The 18292-nt window shown below is 39.3% G+C and overlaps 1 protein-coding gene across 3 annotated transcripts in view; it reads right to left on the bottom strand.

The window, feature by feature from the left end:
* slc4a11 (solute carrier family 4 member 11) overlaps positions 1 to 18292 on the bottom strand; it is a 137441-nt gene that overhangs the window by 37905 nt on the left and 81244 nt on the right. For 2 of the 3 annotated variants that reach the window (XM_028437331.1, XM_028437334.1), the window contains 3 exons: positions 14256 to 14299; positions 8303 to 8531; positions 2611 to 2643 (listed from right to left, as the gene is read on the bottom strand). In XM_028437331.1, coding sequence (XP_028293132.1) covers positions 2611 to 2643; positions 8303 to 8531; positions 14256 to 14299 — 306 coding nt within the window. The remainder of the gene's footprint in view (positions 1 to 2610; positions 2644 to 8302; positions 8532 to 14255; positions 14300 to 18292) is intronic. The other variant, XM_028437333.1, reaches the window with a different exon arrangement.

Here is an 18292-nt window from a genome sequence, read left to right as displayed (position 1 = left end):
CAGGTAATGTAAACAAACACCATTTGCATGAGAATGAGCAAGTGTGAGTGAGAGCCGGCGCGTAATTAACGATACGTGATAGTGATGAGAATATTTCTGCATGGTTTCGTCAGCTTTGGCCCTGCAAACACGGCAGTTTCTGCCCACAAAGGGAGAAAATAAAGAAAAAAAAAACATCACAGATGCTCGTATCAAATGTGACAAACTTCAATAGAAAGTGATGGAAAAATATAAGGGAGGCAAGCTTGGATGGTTGGATTAGCCTCTTTGATCTTTCCGGATTCTCTCTGATGGCGTTTTTCAATAGGCTCAATTGAAAAGGGGGAAAAACAGAATCCAATTTCTGAAAATCACATGAGGATAATGCCAGCTGTCACAAATCGAGGGGTGGGGTGGGGTGGGGGACAAATCAATAAATATGCTAAACCAGTCACAGAAAACATGATGATAATATTTCCAATGGTGCATCCAGCAGAAAACAAGCAGCGAGGAGACAGACGGATAAAAACAACTCCACTCAGAGTTTCTCTGTCACACACGGAGGAGGAATGAGCGCCCGACCCTTTGGGCAAGGAGATCCTCACATTACGCTCAGAGGTGACCTCATAAAGCCTTTTGATCCTCACTGCCTAAAAGATTACCTGTAGTCCCGGCCATTTGTTTGCACCCACACACACACACACACACACACACACACGAAGAGGAATGATTGGTTTCCTTCAAAGCAGGATGGAGGTTGGGGAGCGTACTTTGAAGGAGGTGATTAAAACACAGCGACGCTCTACGCCAATGAAACACTTACTGTGATAGTCAGTGTCCATCATAGCCAATCGCTGCACAAAAGCACTATGATGTCACCGGGAGGATGAGAGCGACACTAGGACTGGGTCACCGATGCAACCTTGCCAACTAGACAGCTTGTTGATTATTATCAGTGATTATTGTGTCAGATGCAATTCAGCCACGGATGATTCTACATCATTGCAGTGAAATCATCTCCACGTTCATTGTTCTCCAAGGCCTTTTTTTAGATCTAACAACCATCGTTGCTTAAGAAGCAAATCACTGTTTTTACAACCTAAGCTCTAAGTTATGCTCTTAAAAGCCTCTGGTACACCTTAAGGATTTAGTAATGTTTGAACATTATTGCATCCTCAACAAAGCCAAGTGTGTTGGATAATCTGTAGCAAAGACTTCAGGTTTGATATGTTCATATGATTCGACTGAACCTCAGGTTTAGTTGGTTTGCTTACAAGAAAAGTGGAAACTCCTTAGAAATCCATCAGAGGAAGGTTTTAAATGAACCTATGTATCATGATGTCACTGTGCACCACATCATTTAGTCACTAAAACGTCACCATGTTTTCATTTTAGCTCATTTATTTTTGATTATTTGGTGGCTCTTACCCTGTGAATGTACTTTTTACTGTTTTAATGCACTTGTACTGTGCTATTATTTGTTGTAAGAACATTGTATTATTATTTTTGACACTAAATTATTTTATGTACTGCTGCCGGAACGCACTTGTAAAAGAGATTATTAATCTCAATGTGGTTCTCCTGACTAAATAAAGGCTAATGAAGAAAAATAAAAATAAATAAATAACTGTGACTTTTTTCTGCATTGTTTTTTAACTCTAACTATAATTAAAAAAAATGACTAATAAAAATAAAAAGCATATACAGTATTATCATTAATTTAAAACAGGAAAAACTGGAAAGAATGCCAAAGGAACAAATAAGCGCCTCTTTCTGTTTAAGGTAAATATAAATAAATCTCCTACAAAATAAAAGCACAGGATACATTTTGAACCTTTATTTTACAAGCATCTGAAATCTACCCACCTTATATGGAAAATATTGGAAACATTATTTTAAGTAACTTAGGTTGACCTAAACTTCGTAAAGCCTTGTTTAAAATAATAATAATAATAATAATAATAATAATAATAATAGGTTTTTTTATATATTTCGGAAAGATTCTCAACACAATTTTGCAATATGTTTTCACAATTGTAAATAATAATAATAATAATAATAATAATAATAATAATAATAATAAAATACTAATATTTAATTTTTTATTTATTTTGAAAAGATTATCAACACAATTTCGCAATATGTTTTCACAATTTTGCAATATGTTTTCACAATTTTGCAATATGTTTTCACAATCGTTAATAATAATAATAATAATAATAAGTGTGAGAGTAATAATAGTTTAAGACGTTAATTTAATTTTTTTTTAAAAATTCGTTTGTAATTACAAATGTCGTTTTTTTAATTGTGCCATTCTTTGAAATGCGCAGACAGGACCAGATTTGTCCTTTTATTTGCTAGGCTTTAAAACAGTGATCCTATTATTGGATAATGAGTCCACTGGTTGGACGCGGCGCTGATTTGAGGGGCAGATGAAGAGGCATCGATATCTGTGACACTGAAGGGCTCGCTGCTGTACGTAATCATCTGATGACTGAATGTATCGACCCAGTCCTGAGCGTGAGCAGAGGACCACACAGCATACTGATGGTGATTGGTATGAGGGCAAACCACTGATTACAGCCTGACGGCGGCCGACGCTGACAGTTTCATCCAATTACCACAGCTTACCGTCGTCAAAGAAAACGAAACTTTGGGAGTTGTCTGCAGAAGGAAGAGGAGGGAGAAGAGAAACCAGGAGAGAGACGGTTAAAACAGTCACCTTTCCTAAAACAACAGTTTTCACAAACACGTGCGAGACAATAGCAATCAAATGCACTGCACCCCCACGCGTGCACATGTTCTGTTCAACAGGCACGCACAAAAATATCTCTGCTGAACAGAAGCTTCATTTCCTGCCTTCCTTTACCTCATGCATATTAAATATCTTTTTACCCAGAAAATCTTTCAATGTCTGGTCTTTGTTGGAAACGGAGCGATCCTATCTTGATTACCGTCCACAGGCTATTACCCCAAATGGGATTTTATCAGTGATAGCAGTGTTTGGCTGGTGCAGAGAAACCCATCAATGACTAGATTGAGGGGAGAAAAATGATATGTGTGGCCGTTGTTTTTCACACGCGGACGAGCTCAAATTAATGGATTTTAATGTAGTATTCCGATCGTTCCCGCTGATTGTTACGGAGAAATGTCAGTGAGGTCTGACCAGGAATCCGTCCAGTGCCGTAAAACCAAAGACAAAAGGGGCAAAAATCCCCTTTTATTGTTTAACAGAAAAACAGGATTTCCCCCCCCCCCACATGGTTCAGACAAATTAGCATCTGTATTATCAACGTTGGTGGGTTGGGGATTATTTGTGTGTTTGTGTTTAAGTGATGTTTTCGGTTGCCATTGTCTTGTTTGTGTGCAGTGGATCATAGGTTCAAGCCCTTAAGCCCTGATGTGTTTCTTCTTCTGTTGTCTTTATTTTGTCTTGTTTTAGTGGTTTAATTACATCTTTGTCGGTGGGAATGTTTTTACACAGGTGGCGGACATGACGGGCCAAAACAATAAAAAAAACCAAAAAAAGCACTTTCAACATTCTTGTATGCAGGTTTGAATTTTCACTTGCAATATTCTAGGTGTAAAACATGAAGTCACATTTTTAATAACTATTGGATCTTGCACTTCACAGGTCCTAGAATTTGCATTGTTTTTGTAACTTGTGGGATTATTTTGAAGAAATTGTAATTTAGGGAAAAAAAAAAGGAAAAAAAATAGTTCTGGCAAACAATTTTCTATTATAACAACAATTATTATTGAGTGACAAGGTCAATTAATTACTGTTTCTGTATTTTCCTGCATGGAAATTTTGGAAGGACTATTATTATATAACATTTGGCTGATATTGTCAATACATCCCTCTCATCTCTGGGTTTTTAGCCATTCACTAGGTAAATTGGCATATGTAACAACTTTCATTAGCATAATATCCTCCCCACTAAAAACCTCTTTCCTCCTCCAATGGGTTTATTTCCTTGTCATACTCTCTGTTACATCTCTGTGCTTTGTAAACTGTTAACCATGGAAGAACTTTACATCCCTTTAGTCTACTTATGGCCATTTAGACATTGTTGCTAGTCGTTAGCCACGAGCTAATAGTGGCCAAATTTCTTGCAAGCAGTTCTATGGTGATGTTCCTGCATATTTTATTTACCGATCCCTTAAAAAATGATGATTACGGATGGATGTAACCATGGTAACATAATGCAGCAGACATTGGGCTGCATAATCATTAGGGTCAGGTGGAAGGTTGATATTGAGAGGTTTGTTTATCACATTTTTCTGCATTCCTCTTGTGTAAATGTAAGCCCTGTAGATTTTACAGAATGTATACAGAGGTGGAAAAACAGGCTATGAAAGTTAAAGGAGTAAGAAGTTTACACATTAAAGTCTTTATTAAATAATTGAGTTTTACAGTATTTACTCATTTCTGTAGCACTTGCATTCAACAGGGTGTTGACTGTAAGCCATGGCTTCCTGACGCAGTAAGACTAACACTTTGTAAACAAAACAAGAAGAAACCATGTGTGTCATTCTCTAGCTACGCCACTGGTGTGCTCTTTGATTGGAGCTGGGGACAAAGGAGCAGATTAATGCAAATTGAGGTGACGTGAACAGCCCGGCGAGATCAATCATAGATGACAGCTATTTGGGAAGAAATTATGGTACAGTCACCACAAACCAAGGCAGCCAATCAGCCGAGGGCTGTAGATGCTAACGGATTCACGGAGCGAGAGAATGAAAAGAGGAAAACACAATAACAAAATACATCATTTCTCAAAAACGCTGGTGATCAGTCAGTTTCCCCTCTTGCTTGTCATGCTCCTCAGCGTATTGTGGTTATTTACTGCATTAAACACCCAAAACGATGTGCTGCATGTTATTAACAGAGAAGACGTGGAGATTTATTCGAGTATAAATTTGTTGCATCATCGTACTGCTCTGAATCACTGGGACCACAAAAAGTTACAATTCTCCACAAGTTCGAGGACGAATTATATGGAGGCTTTCATCTTTTTCCCCATGCATTTCTTCCAGTGCCAGTTATAATCTGGCGCTGTCCTCTTTATCTCACAGCTGTACAGTATTACACTCCAAATGAGCTGTTCCACTCGCCAGCTCAAACGCCCGCTGTGCCACAGAGAAGAGCGCTGATATGGCAGAAATTAATACCTGAAGAGATGTGTCACGTTGATAACATACTAACGCGAAAAGGCAATGTGTTCCCCACGGGACCAACCTTTGTTCCCCCACGTCCCTGTGAGATATCTTCTTCCTCTCAGCGTTGACAGGAGAGACACGTGTGGATTCAAGGATTGTCGGCGCATTGTGGGAATTCTGAGAGGGGGGATGGATGGCAACAAAAGGCTCTAAAGTGTGTTTGACAATGAGAAATGACTTGACTAAAGCCCAGTGCACACTTAGAAAAGGATTATTAACACCTAATTAAACGGGTAACTGAAACCCAGGGAGTTGAAGAATATCTTTTTTGAAGCAGAAGGGCTTCAATAGTGTGGCTCACAAATGTGATGGTGTACCTTTTATGGTGTGCACGGATTAATGTGAATGCAAATGTACGTTTGTCTTTTGAATGTCTTATTACAGTCAGTTTAGCTGTTGGGCGACCAATATAAATGGTCAAGGGGTTAAGGATTACTAGAGGAGTTACACCTTTCCTTGTGGTCTGTAGGCACCCCAGACTGAGATCCCCATATAGAAACCACATTAGCCTGTCCTTGGTGAGAACCAACCATGTGTCCTACTCGTCTTTCATCTGTTAACTTTCAGAACTTGGCGGATTGGGTCTGAAAACTAATTCCCCAGTCTGCTTTTGGTGGTAAATAGCGACCGTTGTGGTCACAATAGCTGGGTTTTCATAACAGATATTCGCAAATTAAAAGCAATATTTCTAAATGTCGACAAAGTATAATTATGCTTTAATCGTGTTTCCATTGAAGGTGGTTTTGGGGAGGAGCCTGGTAACTATTCCTTTGTTGTTTCACGTTTAATGTGGCCCCATGTTTTCTCGGAGAGAAGTGGTCATGTGACCAGGTACGTCACATTCTGTGACTTATATTTGCGGAAAAAGTGTTTCCATAGCGCTTTTGTGACACATTTCAATATCAAACTGTCTGAAATTCCTCTTCATCAAAGAGTAAAAACTTTTTAGCAAGTTTTGAGTCTTTTTTTTCTTCTCGAAATTCAGGTGTTTCCCTAAACAGTTTTTATTGCACTATTTAGATTTTGCACATTTCCAAGGGTAATGGAAACACAGCTACAGATAGGAGTTAAGGTCTTGGATCGACGCCTAGTCATGGATATGGCAGAGGATTCTCCAACGGTGCAACCTCTCCTTTTCCCAGAATCTCGATTTTGTCTTGCTCTGGATCCAGAACGTTAAAAGGCACAAGTTTGTTTCTGGTTTTTGCAACCGGTCTAGTTACATGCACACACTGCGACGTTGAGTCCACTAGGCTCGCAGAGGATGACACTCTTTGTTAACATAGTAAGGAGGCTCTTCATTGTGGCCAAGTCGTTCAAAAGTACAGACAAGGACAGCTATCCAGTACAGTAATTAAGTAAATTACTAATAAAACAGTGTTTAAAATACCCACACATGGTCAAGACTATTAAAACATGTGCCTAAGATTTTGAGATAGGTAACAGAGTTCTTCAAGGTGCTCATAGGTTCTTGTTTTGGCTCTTTGGCACACACAGCAGAGCCCAACAAATCTTTACCAGTAACAGAGCAACGGTTCAGTCTTGTCTGTCGGGTCTGTGTGGGATTTCTCTGGGAGGCGTGTGAGTCGCAGCTCGAGAGCCATTTGAAAAGTGAAGTGAGTGATTGATGACAGAAGTGAATTATCACCTTGTGGATCTGTCGCAGGCGAGTGTCACACAAATCCGGCTTTACAATAACCACCGACCACACAGTGAGTCTGTAAGCTAACCATTTTTAAGGCAAGGACGCCGCAATAACTGCAAGCCGTTATGTAAGAGGATGGATTTCTTTTGCTCTGATAGCTCAGGGGATTCACTGCTCATCCAAAGGACCTGTGGTCATGTGACAGGAATCCTTAAGCTGACAAGCAAGCGACCTGGAGAACCAACGGCACGAGTCTTTGGATAGATATACATCAAGAAAGCCTCAGACAAGGAGCGCAGACCCAGAGGTCGAATCTATTGATATTGTAATGAAAAAATGAGAGACAACCTGTGGCACCGACTTATAACATGAACCTGTTTGGACAAGATGTTAATAAACTGGAAAGCAGCTTTTTTCTTTTTTCTCTCTTTTTTTATATTTATTTATTTACTTTTTTTTTTTTACAACTGATCGCATTAAATGGTTTATGTTGGATTTGCAAATTTGGATCTGAGGTCGTGATGAGTTGTTTTTCATCTACTTGATCTTATTTCAGTGTTGTGTCTTTATTGTTAACAGATCTACCTGTGACAACCCGTGTTTATGTTTATCACTGGATCATGTCTTAAGTTGTGCGTTTGAACTCTGAAAGCTTTTTAATCATTTTTATCTTTTCTTTCACTTATTTTCCTGTGTATTTTCTATTTTAGATCTCGAGGCTGTTGTTTCTTCCCACTGTCGCTAAGCGCTTGTTCATGTGGATCTTCTTTCTTATTATGAATGTTATATTTTGATAAGGGCATTGAGATGACTTTGTTGTAAATTGCACTATACAAATAAAGTTGAATTGAATTGAATCTCGTAATTTTGAATTCTTCCCTGTTTCCACGTTGGATCGAGTCCATTTTTGTAACCTGCACCCCCTGTCTAGTCTGTGAGTCAGTACACAGAGCGTGACAGATCTCTGCCTCTCTCTGTCTTTAGGAGTGACGGATCAGGAAAATGTGGATGAATTAATTTAGTAAACACAGTTGAATATTTTGCCTCAAATTATGAGATTCCATAACATGTCTTGTCTTCTTAAAACACAAAGACAAAAAAACAGTTTCAGTAAACTTGTGTTTGGCACAACTTTGTTGTGTAAGACTTTTTAGGACACTGAGTTTTATTTGAGTCCACTGGAAAAGAGCTGCAGGTCAGTTTGACATAAGGTTCACACAACACAAGCTTTCCTTTGGGTATCAAACGCTTCTTAGACCATTCTCAAGTGTATCTGACACTCCAGCTTCTCAGCCCAAGGGGAGGCTTTTTCCAGGTAGGTGTTGACATGCACGTGTCAGATAGTTTCAGGTCAGGTGTTTCAGTCTTTGGTTACATGCTTGTGTGTAGGAGTATTTCTCTTGAGCGTGAGTGAATGGAGATAAATGTGCAAGGTTTTTTTTTTTTTTCTCTTACCGTTGACCTCCTGAGCTCCAGCGTCAGTGAAAAGCATGCTCATCACCTCCTCGAAGTTGAATCCGGGCTCAGAGGCGTTGCTGTCCTGGCCCACGTGGTGCAGCATCCTCTTCAGGACGTCATCCAGAGACGCGGCGGTCTCGTCCAACAGGATGCTTGCCCGTGCGAGGAAACCGTCCAAGTCTCTGTGTGCGCGCACCTCCTCCTGGAAGTTCATCAGCTTCACATACTGTGGAGGAGAGGGATGTTTTAGAGATCAGGCTGCTAATGTGTGTCACGTTAAAACATTAACTCTTTAAGAGTCCTAATAAACCTGTTTCACCAAAATGACATGTTTTTCTTAATCAATGATTGGACAATTAAGGAGCATCTTAAATTGCCCGTGGTAATGCTCTTCTCTTTACCTACCAAAGAACAACATGATAATCCTTAAACGTGCTGCAGAATCCGCAGCACATTTCACAAGAGCTCACACATCACATCAATCCTGAAGTCTCTGCATCGGCCCTGTGTGACTTTTTATTGGTTTTTAAAGCTCAGAATGATCTGCATCATTATTTATTGGACCTGTTTTAACCTAATGATCCTTCAACATTCATCCACGTCTTTTGAAATCTGAATTTTCTAACCATTAGTGCAGTAAAGACTTATGGAAAAGCAGTTTGTAGACCAGAACTGACAGCACAGCAAGTTCACATTTTAAAAAGCAAACTCATTGCTTATCTTTCTAATTTTGTTTTTTTATTAAATATCTCTTGTCTTTACACTTGTTTCTGGTTGTTTTTTACTGGCCATAATTCCTGTACGACATCTCTGGAGTATTTAATATATCAACCTTTAGCCACAAATGCAAGGAATATTCATTTATCTGTGGGCATCGCCAATTGATGTTCACATATGTTATCGTCACAGAAGGCAACTCTTCCTATTTCCGCTCCCATAGAAAGTCTATGGTGAAATGGGTTTTCATTTAGACATCTCAGTGTTTATCTGTCACCCGTTGTCAGGGCCGCGGGAAGTGGGGGTGCTAGGGGTGATGCAGCACCCCCTAGCGGCGAGAGGGAATGTGTGTGTGTTACAATAATAATGGTATTGTGCTATTAGTGGGTGAGGGGAGGAGGAGGAGACAATAACAAGTTAATAGTAATCAAATATGTGAGGGAAAGGAACAATATATATATATATTGTTCCTTTCCCTCAAAAATTTATAACTATTTTGGGAAATGATTTTCACACACGTAGGCTATTGCGTGTATTTTGGACTTAATTATCTTCTGCAACTCGACGAAGGCGGTCACATTTTTCTGTGCTCCCTCTCATCCCACCCGTATCTGTCCTTGCTGCTGCTTTTGTTTTGTCTGGCCTTGTGAATCTAATAGGAGCCTCACTTTGCATCTCATCCAAAACTGGAATTAGGGAATTGATCAGTTGGTCTCTCAATGCAATCAATCAAATTTTTTCAACAAAAAGATCAGGCAGTGGTGAGCCTGCGTGTCCAAGCAGGACGTTTGCGGCTGGATATGCACTGGACCCTTGGAACAAGTGGTGAGTTGCATGTCTGTCGATACTTTCCATGGAAAACATCTACATGATTGGAATTATGGTAGCAGGCATGCTGCTGGTTGGAGCTGGCAGCTTTCTAACCGATTACAAAGACTGTATTACGTTGGCAACTGTTTTAGGAAGGCTGCCAGTCATTTCTGAAGGACGGAGCAGGGCTCTCAACACTCAGACTCGTGTGATGAATGAATTCAAAAGCAAGCAGGAGCTGCTTTTGGATCATTTACGTGGAATTTAAACCAACTTGGAGAAGTTGAGTGCGAAGCTTGCAAGTTAAGGCCACTTCATTGGATTAATGCAGAGATGGGTGGGTGGGGTGGGGGGGATGCTGGCGGTTGGCCTTGGGGTTGGGGTCGGTGGCGGGATGCGCTGGGTGCTCGGCTCCTTGGGGCTTTCTCGAATGTGTATGTGGGGGGCGGTGGCTGCTTCTCGGCTTGGGATCTCGGGGCATCTGGGGGGATGCTCAGCTGTGGGGGGGTGGCCTGGGGCTCCTTGGCCCCCACTCTTTCTGCTGACCTGGCTGCATCTGCAGATCCGGGGCGGCGCCTGGGGTCCGCAGATGCAGCCCGGTTTTTGCACATACACTGGTCTACAATGCACTGGCACGCCTTGGGATGTGGGATAAAACTCATACTGGGCTTAACTTTAGATACGTTAATCCCAAATACCAGCTTTAGGCACTACCACTCACTCCTTCCCTCTGTCCACAGCCACCACCATTATAGCTAAGCTTCACACTTGTCACCAGGCTGGCTTGATTACACAACATAATAAGCACAATATGTTCAACTACAACTTCACATCTCACTCTCACTTTAAAATAATCAATTTTTCCCCTCCTCCCTGCTCCCTTCCCCCTCCCTTTTTATATCCTCTCTATAATAAAATGTTTCTTACCCTTCCTTAGGGAGGGCTGGTGATGGTCACAATTAAGCAACAAAGCCTGCTGTTCCTAAGAAGACCAGAAACACTACGATGGACAGATTTTCACGTTGCAGTTACTAGGAACGGCGAAATGGGTGTTTTAAAAAATGCCAGTGGGTGCAGCATTTTGATGACCTTAATGAGTAAGTCTAAACTACCATCGGAACCATTGGATGCATTTGACCTCATGAAACCAGTGAGTAGCACTTCCTTGAATAACTACTCGTCAGAGTTAAAAACTTTAAAAACAGTATTTTAGTGGTGTTTATGTTGTTCAGGCATTTGGGCTCTTACTTTACACTTTGTAGTACAGTCTGTTGTATGGAAAGTTCACTATAATTAAAGATTGGTTGATTAATGACCAAAGTGTCATCCATAGTTTCACTGTATGTTCCCTAAGAGACCCAAATGCAAGTGAGGTATGATATTGTCTTTCGTTTTGTATTTAAAAAACAAAAAATACCAGATAAACATATTTTTAAATAAGGTTTTGTAAAAACAAGACATTTTAGGGTAAGAGGGTGAACAATGTTCTGTACTTAGAGGCCAGAGAGGCTGCTGTCAAAAATGAGACTTCTGCTAGGTCAAATACTTTACTTGGCTGTCAAACCACTGACAGCTCCCGAGAATAAAAGTGCCCTAAAAGCCTGAGCTCAAATAATTCCTCCTCACTGCCGCCCTGAGCCACAGAGCAGCAGGAAAAAAAACGACCTGAATGAGGACTTCACCCCCGCCAGGCTTAACCCAAGCGCACCGAAACAACCTTAAAACAGAAGAATGAGCAGAGGAATGAAAAGGGCTCGATTAAGAGCCTAGATACCCAACAGTCCTCCACTTCATCGATCGCGGGATTGACAGCGAAGTCCAAAGAAGAGTGGAATTCCTGCTGTTCTTTTTAATTTAAAAAGAAGAGCCAAGCATGTCCGCAGCGTTCGAAGTTATTTCTGTAAGTCGCTCAAAATAATTTTGTTTTTGTTTTTTTGTCTCAAAGGTAAAGAACAATGTCAGACCCATGTTTAACTGCTTTTTAGATTATAGAAACCAATAACTCAAACACTGATGATCCAGAAGAGATGGAATAAGGGAGTGTCTGTGGTGGAGACCAACAAACATCAAAAGACATATTGATTTATAGATTGCGATTTTCTTATATGTGATAAAGAACAAAACCTATATAAATGAATTGTAAGGCTTATTTTGCACTATACTAGTTTTAAGAGTCGCTGCATTTCCTATTTCTTCACTACCTAACTGCCTCTCGTCTCCTTGACATCACTCAAAGGTTTTGCAGAAACAACAAGTGTGCGTCCGATGAAAATTAGAAGAAGTCAATCTGTGTTGAAAGCTGAAAAGCAGTGATTTCTAAAGGTTAGAGCACAACTAATCTCTTCCAGCATCTCCAACAGCAGCATATATTAGCTACAATGGGAAGAGTGTGTTTAACTGCTGCTGCAACCCAGACTGTGGAGTCTGTGCAAGATCCTGCCCCGAAAAAAGTCACTCACGAGTACAGTTTGACAGAGACATCTATTATTCATACATCTATAACTGATGACAGGAACAGATCTATTATTTTTATACATGTGTAACAAAGGATGGGGACTGATCTCTTCTTTATGCATCTCTAACTAAGGACAGGAACATAACTATTTATACATCTACAGTATAACAGAGGACAGGAACAGATCTATTCTTTATAAATCTACAACAGAGGAGAGGAAAATATCTATTTTTTGTATGTCTAACAAAGGACAGGGACTGATCTGTTCGTTATACATCTAAAACATATCTATTTCATACATCTATAACTGAGGACAAGAACAGATTTTTTTTTATACATGACGTGTAACAACGAATGGGAACTGATCTATTCTTTATTCATCTCTAGAGGACAAGTACATATCCACTGTTTATACATCTGTAATAAAAGACAGGAACATATCTGTTTTTTTATACATCTATAACAGAGGACAGGAATATATCTATTTTTTGTATGTCTGTAATAAAGGGCAGGTACTGATCTATTCTTTATTCGTCTCTAGAGGACAAGTACATATCTACTTTTTATACATCTGTAATAAAGGACAGGAACAGATCTGTTCTTTTCACGTCTATAACAGAGGACAGGAACAGATCTATTTCTTTGTGTAATAAATGATGGGGACTGATCTATTCTTTATTCATCTGTAACAAAAGACAGGTACAGATCTACTATTTATAGATTTGTAAAAGAGGACAGGAACAGACCTGCTCTTTTTATGTCTACAACAGAGAACGGCTCAGATCTATTTTTTTATGTCAGTAACTATGGACAGAAACAGATCTATTCTATATATGTCTAAAACTAAGGGCAGGAATAGATCTTTTATTTGTCTGTAACAGTCATTCTTATGGAGGCACTTGTCTTTAACTAATGAACTTTATTTATAAGTTGTTTTATGTGAAAATGTATTGGCCTTTTCTTGTTAGAGATGAATAAAGTAGTTCACGGGCTCTAAATGAAATGTTAATAGTGTTTCACTGGGGAAAGAGCAGGGCGACATTAGCGTTAAGACAGAACAGATAAGAAAGCAAAGCAAAAGGATTATATTAAAGAATGGTGGGATCAGAGAGAGAGCAGGGGACAAGCTGTCTGCAAGAAACCAGCAAAAAGCAATGCAATCTCCCACAATCCTCGGGCATCCATGGCCTCCCCTCAGGCCACAGCTCTGACTCAGACCCCCACACCCCCCGGGAAACATTTGCTCTACACTAACAGTAGACATTATTCGCTTCTTCCCTTTTAAGTTGTTTTAATACCAGCAAATCTACAGTGCTGTTATGATGTAAGATTAAAAAATCACCCTGGTTGAGCAGTTACATCACTTCATTTAAAAATAAAAAGTCTACTGAGATAATCCCACTGAGAGTTTAAATAAAAAAATAATACATAAAAACAATGAAATCTAAAAAAGAAAAGAAAAGAGGAACAAATAACTAAGCAAACAAGTACATAAAGTGCTTTAAAAAAAACTACAGCTAAAAAAATAAATTAAAAAAAAAAGGTTGTAGTTGAGAGTATAGACTACAGCATATAAAAATCAATCTCCAAAGTAATATAGGGAACACAACTAAACAATCAAGCAAATAAGTGAATGATATTAAACATTGAATAGGTAAAACATTTCTAGAGTTCTTTATAAATCATTGTAAAAGCAGAATTGTACAACATGCACAAAAACAATAGATTCTTCAAAAATTAAATAAAAACAGCAGGAATATAAGCAAGCAAGTAAATTAGAAATCACTTAAACTTGGAAAAAAAACCCAGCTGAAAACAAAACTGATTTATATGTAATGAAAACACATCTTTAAAAACCTTTGATTCTATTTTTAGGTCCTGAAGCCATTTGTTCTTTCATATCTTGCGTTTCTGCAGGAGACGGGACAGTGCTTTAGATGTTTAACACCAATAAATCCTCTGACTTACTTTTCTTGAAGTGTTCAGCAACACACAGCCGGAGTCGTCTGCATCTGTGGAAACAACAGAGTGACCAGAGTTGTAAAATAATATAAAACCATTATCTATGCTTCTAATTAACACCTTGCCTTAAATGACAAAAACCCTGATGGCTTCATTTTGAGTTGTTTGGCAAACAGTTTAGAATGTTTATAAGCAGAATATGGTTTCATAGCAGGAAGAAGAAGAAGACACAAATCATCACAAAAAAACAAGATAAGAATAAAGACAAACATAAAGACCACAGAAACCAGACAAAGACAGACAATGAGTGAAAGGAGACCAAAAATGCATCGGAGACAGAGATGAGGAAGATGAACAGGAAGGAAATGAAGATCAAAAAGACAGAGAAGGGAATGACAGAGATAAGAAAGCAAACATGAAGACAAAGAGAACATTAAGAACAAAACTAGGAAAAATCACAAATAAGGCAAGAAATCAGCAACCCTCGTAAATATTTTGGTGTTGTTTTCATACAGTCTGCTAGAGCTGGTGCTTTAATGTATTGTATTTGCATTCAAAGGCTTTGGAAACAGTTAATTAGAATGGATGTGCAATTTTACTAACAACCACTCTGTCACTGTTTCAATCCTAGCCAGTGACCCCTTTTCTAATAATGGGGAAAATGTCAAGAGACGGTTCTCTGAACGCACTCATTGAACAGGGATTGGACCCCACTGCTGATAAGGGTTTAATACACGGGGATGTAAGATACAAAGGTGTGGATATTCTCAGTGTTGTGGGGAATTGAAAAGGAGAAAAACCGTTTATGTCTGAAAACAATGCATAGACAATAGCAGGGAATGAGGCTTTAAACACGCTTCAGTGTCTTAACGAACACACGATCAGTGCCACGCTGACTCTCATAAAACCGTGCACCACAGGCGTTACATAACGCCGTTATTGTCGTTTACTGCGAGGACGACATTATTAGGTTACCACGGGCTTTCCTGCAGCCACTAAGCTTCATGAACTGAGTCGGCTCTGTCTGGAAATCAATCAGAGCCTAACCTCTCCCTCCAGCCACGAAGCAGCAAGGAAACCCCTTTTTAACAAGCCAATGACAATTTGGAAAGCACCGGGGTGTCATCCTATCAGTAATCCGACTACAAGTCGGCATGTGCAGAGGAGGACGAGGGGTTTGATCTCTTTGCCAAACACCTAAAGCCCCGCAGGCTGCATTAAAGAAAAGAGAGAAAAGAAGAGAGGGAGAGCACCAACCCTTGCCTCTGTGATGGCGGGGTGCACGTGTCGTGAGCAGTGGATTTGGTTCATCAAAGCCACACGGTCAGACTGATCCGCTCTCAGAGGGGAGAAGGAGCCGCGGTGCTAATTGCTGTCAGGCTGCCGCCGTGAGGAGATATTCCATATTCATATAAGATTACCTCGTCCCCAATCATCACCTTCTCCTCACGGCCTTTGTACGTCTCTATATACCGAGGCTTAAAGTAATCCTGCACAACCCCAAAGGTTCAAAAGTGACAGACGTGTTCAGATTCCTGATTTCTTACGGATTAACGTGAAATTAAAGGCTAACCTGTATGACATAATCTTAGAGAAGAGGGGGGGGGGGGAATAAATGAATAAATGAATGACTCCTATTCCTATCCATAACAAACATTGTACAATCCACCATCTCAACCTAATCTCAAATCTTCTGGAAAAAACAGTGGTTTAACAACTGAAATCTCAGCTCTTCAACAACACCCTCTATGAACAGATTCAGTCCTACAGAAATGGCCCTCCCCTAAATAATCCATAACCTCCTCATGACAGCAGATTCTGGACAATAACATATCCTCATCTTCCTCTATCTGAGTGCAGCCTATGACAATCTCTCACCTCCTCCTGGTCCACAGACCGGCATCTATTGGCTCACTTCATTAACTTCTCTCCAAGTTTCTATCATATCTCTCCAGAAGTACTTCTGTTTCTGTCCTCATCCTTTTCACCATCTACCTCCTTCCACTTGGCAAAACACTCCATAAATATGATATTCAAATTCACTGTTATACAGATGACACCCAGCTTTACATCTCCACCAAAACCACCTCCCTCTGTGACTGCCTACATGACATCAGATCCTGGTTCTCCTCCAACTTTCACAAACTAAACAGTGACAAAACAGGTTCTCCTCCTTGGTTTCAAATCCACACTCGTTCAATCTCCCAGTTTCACCATTCCCATTGACAACTCCTTTGCCTTACCCTCCCTGAAGGTCAAGGGTCTGAGTGTCGTCCTCGACAGCATTTTATCTTTCCATCCACACTTTAATAACATCTCCACTATTGCAACAGCTCCACTGGCTCCCTGTCAAAAACCCTCCTTCTCACCTTCAAAACATCCACAACCTCGCCCCTTGTACCTCTCTGAGCTGCTCAACATTCAGATCCCCAGCCGGACTCTTATATTTTCCTCCTCACTGTACCTGTATCTCCATCCTTCAGTTGCTCTGCCCCCACCTCTAATCCTGTCCCATTAGACATACGCAATATTGACTCCAATGACATATTTGCTATTACGGTAATTATAATGCTGTAATTACGGACAAACTATTTAAGTAGTGCAAGATCTTGACATGTCTGTTTATCTTACTAATTTCTGCGCAAACGTTTCCAGCTGAGTAGCTTGAGCCCCCTCTTGCAGTAGGAAAGCTAAGACATTGTATTTGACTTTATTTTATTTCAGGTTTTTATTTGACTTTATTTTAGTTTTTTTGATTTTATTTAGTTTTATTTTACTGTATCTCGTTTAATTATATGGTTTTCTATTATTGTACTTCACTTTTTTTTAACTTTATTTTACTATACTTTACTTTATTTCATTTTTCAAATATCATTAATTTCATTTTTCAAATATCATTAATTTCATTTTTCAAATATCATTAATTTCATTTTTCAAATATCATTAATTTCATTTTTCATCAAATCCAATATTTTGCTGTGAGAATGCAGTGTCTTTTGTGTGACAATTTCAGCATGTACAGCATTCTCGCTGGCCTTTTCTTTGTAAATGCTGTTTGTCTGGTTGGTAAAATGATACAAAAGATTCCCTTCATGTAATATCACCATGGAGGTCAGGGATACTAACGGACATTAGTTATCTATCGTACAGAATCCTCAATTACGTTGTCTCTTTTTAGCGTGTCAGCCCAAAGTCTGAAGAAAATGTTCAGTTTTCCTCCATAACAGCTCATTTATAGTTAGCCTTTCAGTGACCTTTGGGATTATGGGATTCTTCAACAATTAAGTGGATCCGAAGAAGATATTAAAGATCCTTGGCTGGCGAGAAATGAATTTAATTTTCATTTATCATAATAACGAAGAAAAAATGGGTTCATCTGTTGAGATGGATTTACTCGCAGTTCAGCATGTTCCCAGTCCCTAGATCTGTTAAAAGGAACCTCTACTATAGAGCTGTATTATATGGGTCAGTTATGATAGTTTTTTATTGAGAAAATATATATATTTGTAAGTTTGAGATATAGTATTTATAGGGTCATCAACACTGATGTAAAAGATGGCACGGGTACATTGGAGTAACTGTGATATGTGTATTCTAAAGGACTTTTTTATAGTGTATTAAAATATATAAACGCATTAAAAAAAAATACAAGCGATAATGCTGCGTGCTGAAATTGTCATACACACACACCGTCAAATGCTTACAGCATTCTCACAATACTGTATTGAATAAAAACTTTGTCAAATGTATAATTTTGTTATCTTTGTCTACAAGAAAAACGTATCTTGGGTTTAATGGCTTGTTTTGCATCAGTTTTAAGGTCATTCCTGCTACATTTTACCTCTGTAGGGGCGCTAATAATTGGATCGTCATTTCTACAATTTATGCTATTAGCATGTTAGCTGATGTTATGTTAATATTGCACCTCTGTTCCCCAACTGTTCCCACAGTGACTGTGTGTTCAATTTGCCCATGCTTGTCCTTAACTGTTCTAATACAAAAAAAACAAAAAGAAAGGCTAGCAAAACACTGCTAGCAGGTTG

The sequence above is a fragment of the Gouania willdenowi genome, chromosome 22, assembly GCF_900634775.1.
Source record: "Gouania willdenowi chromosome 22, fGouWil2.1, whole genome shotgun sequence".
NCBI lineage: Eukaryota > Metazoa > Chordata > Actinopteri > Blenniiformes > Gobiesocidae > Gouania > Gouania willdenowi.
The sequence above is the reverse complement of the archived record's forward strand: the minus strand, read 5'-3'. Positions and strand labels throughout refer to the sequence as shown.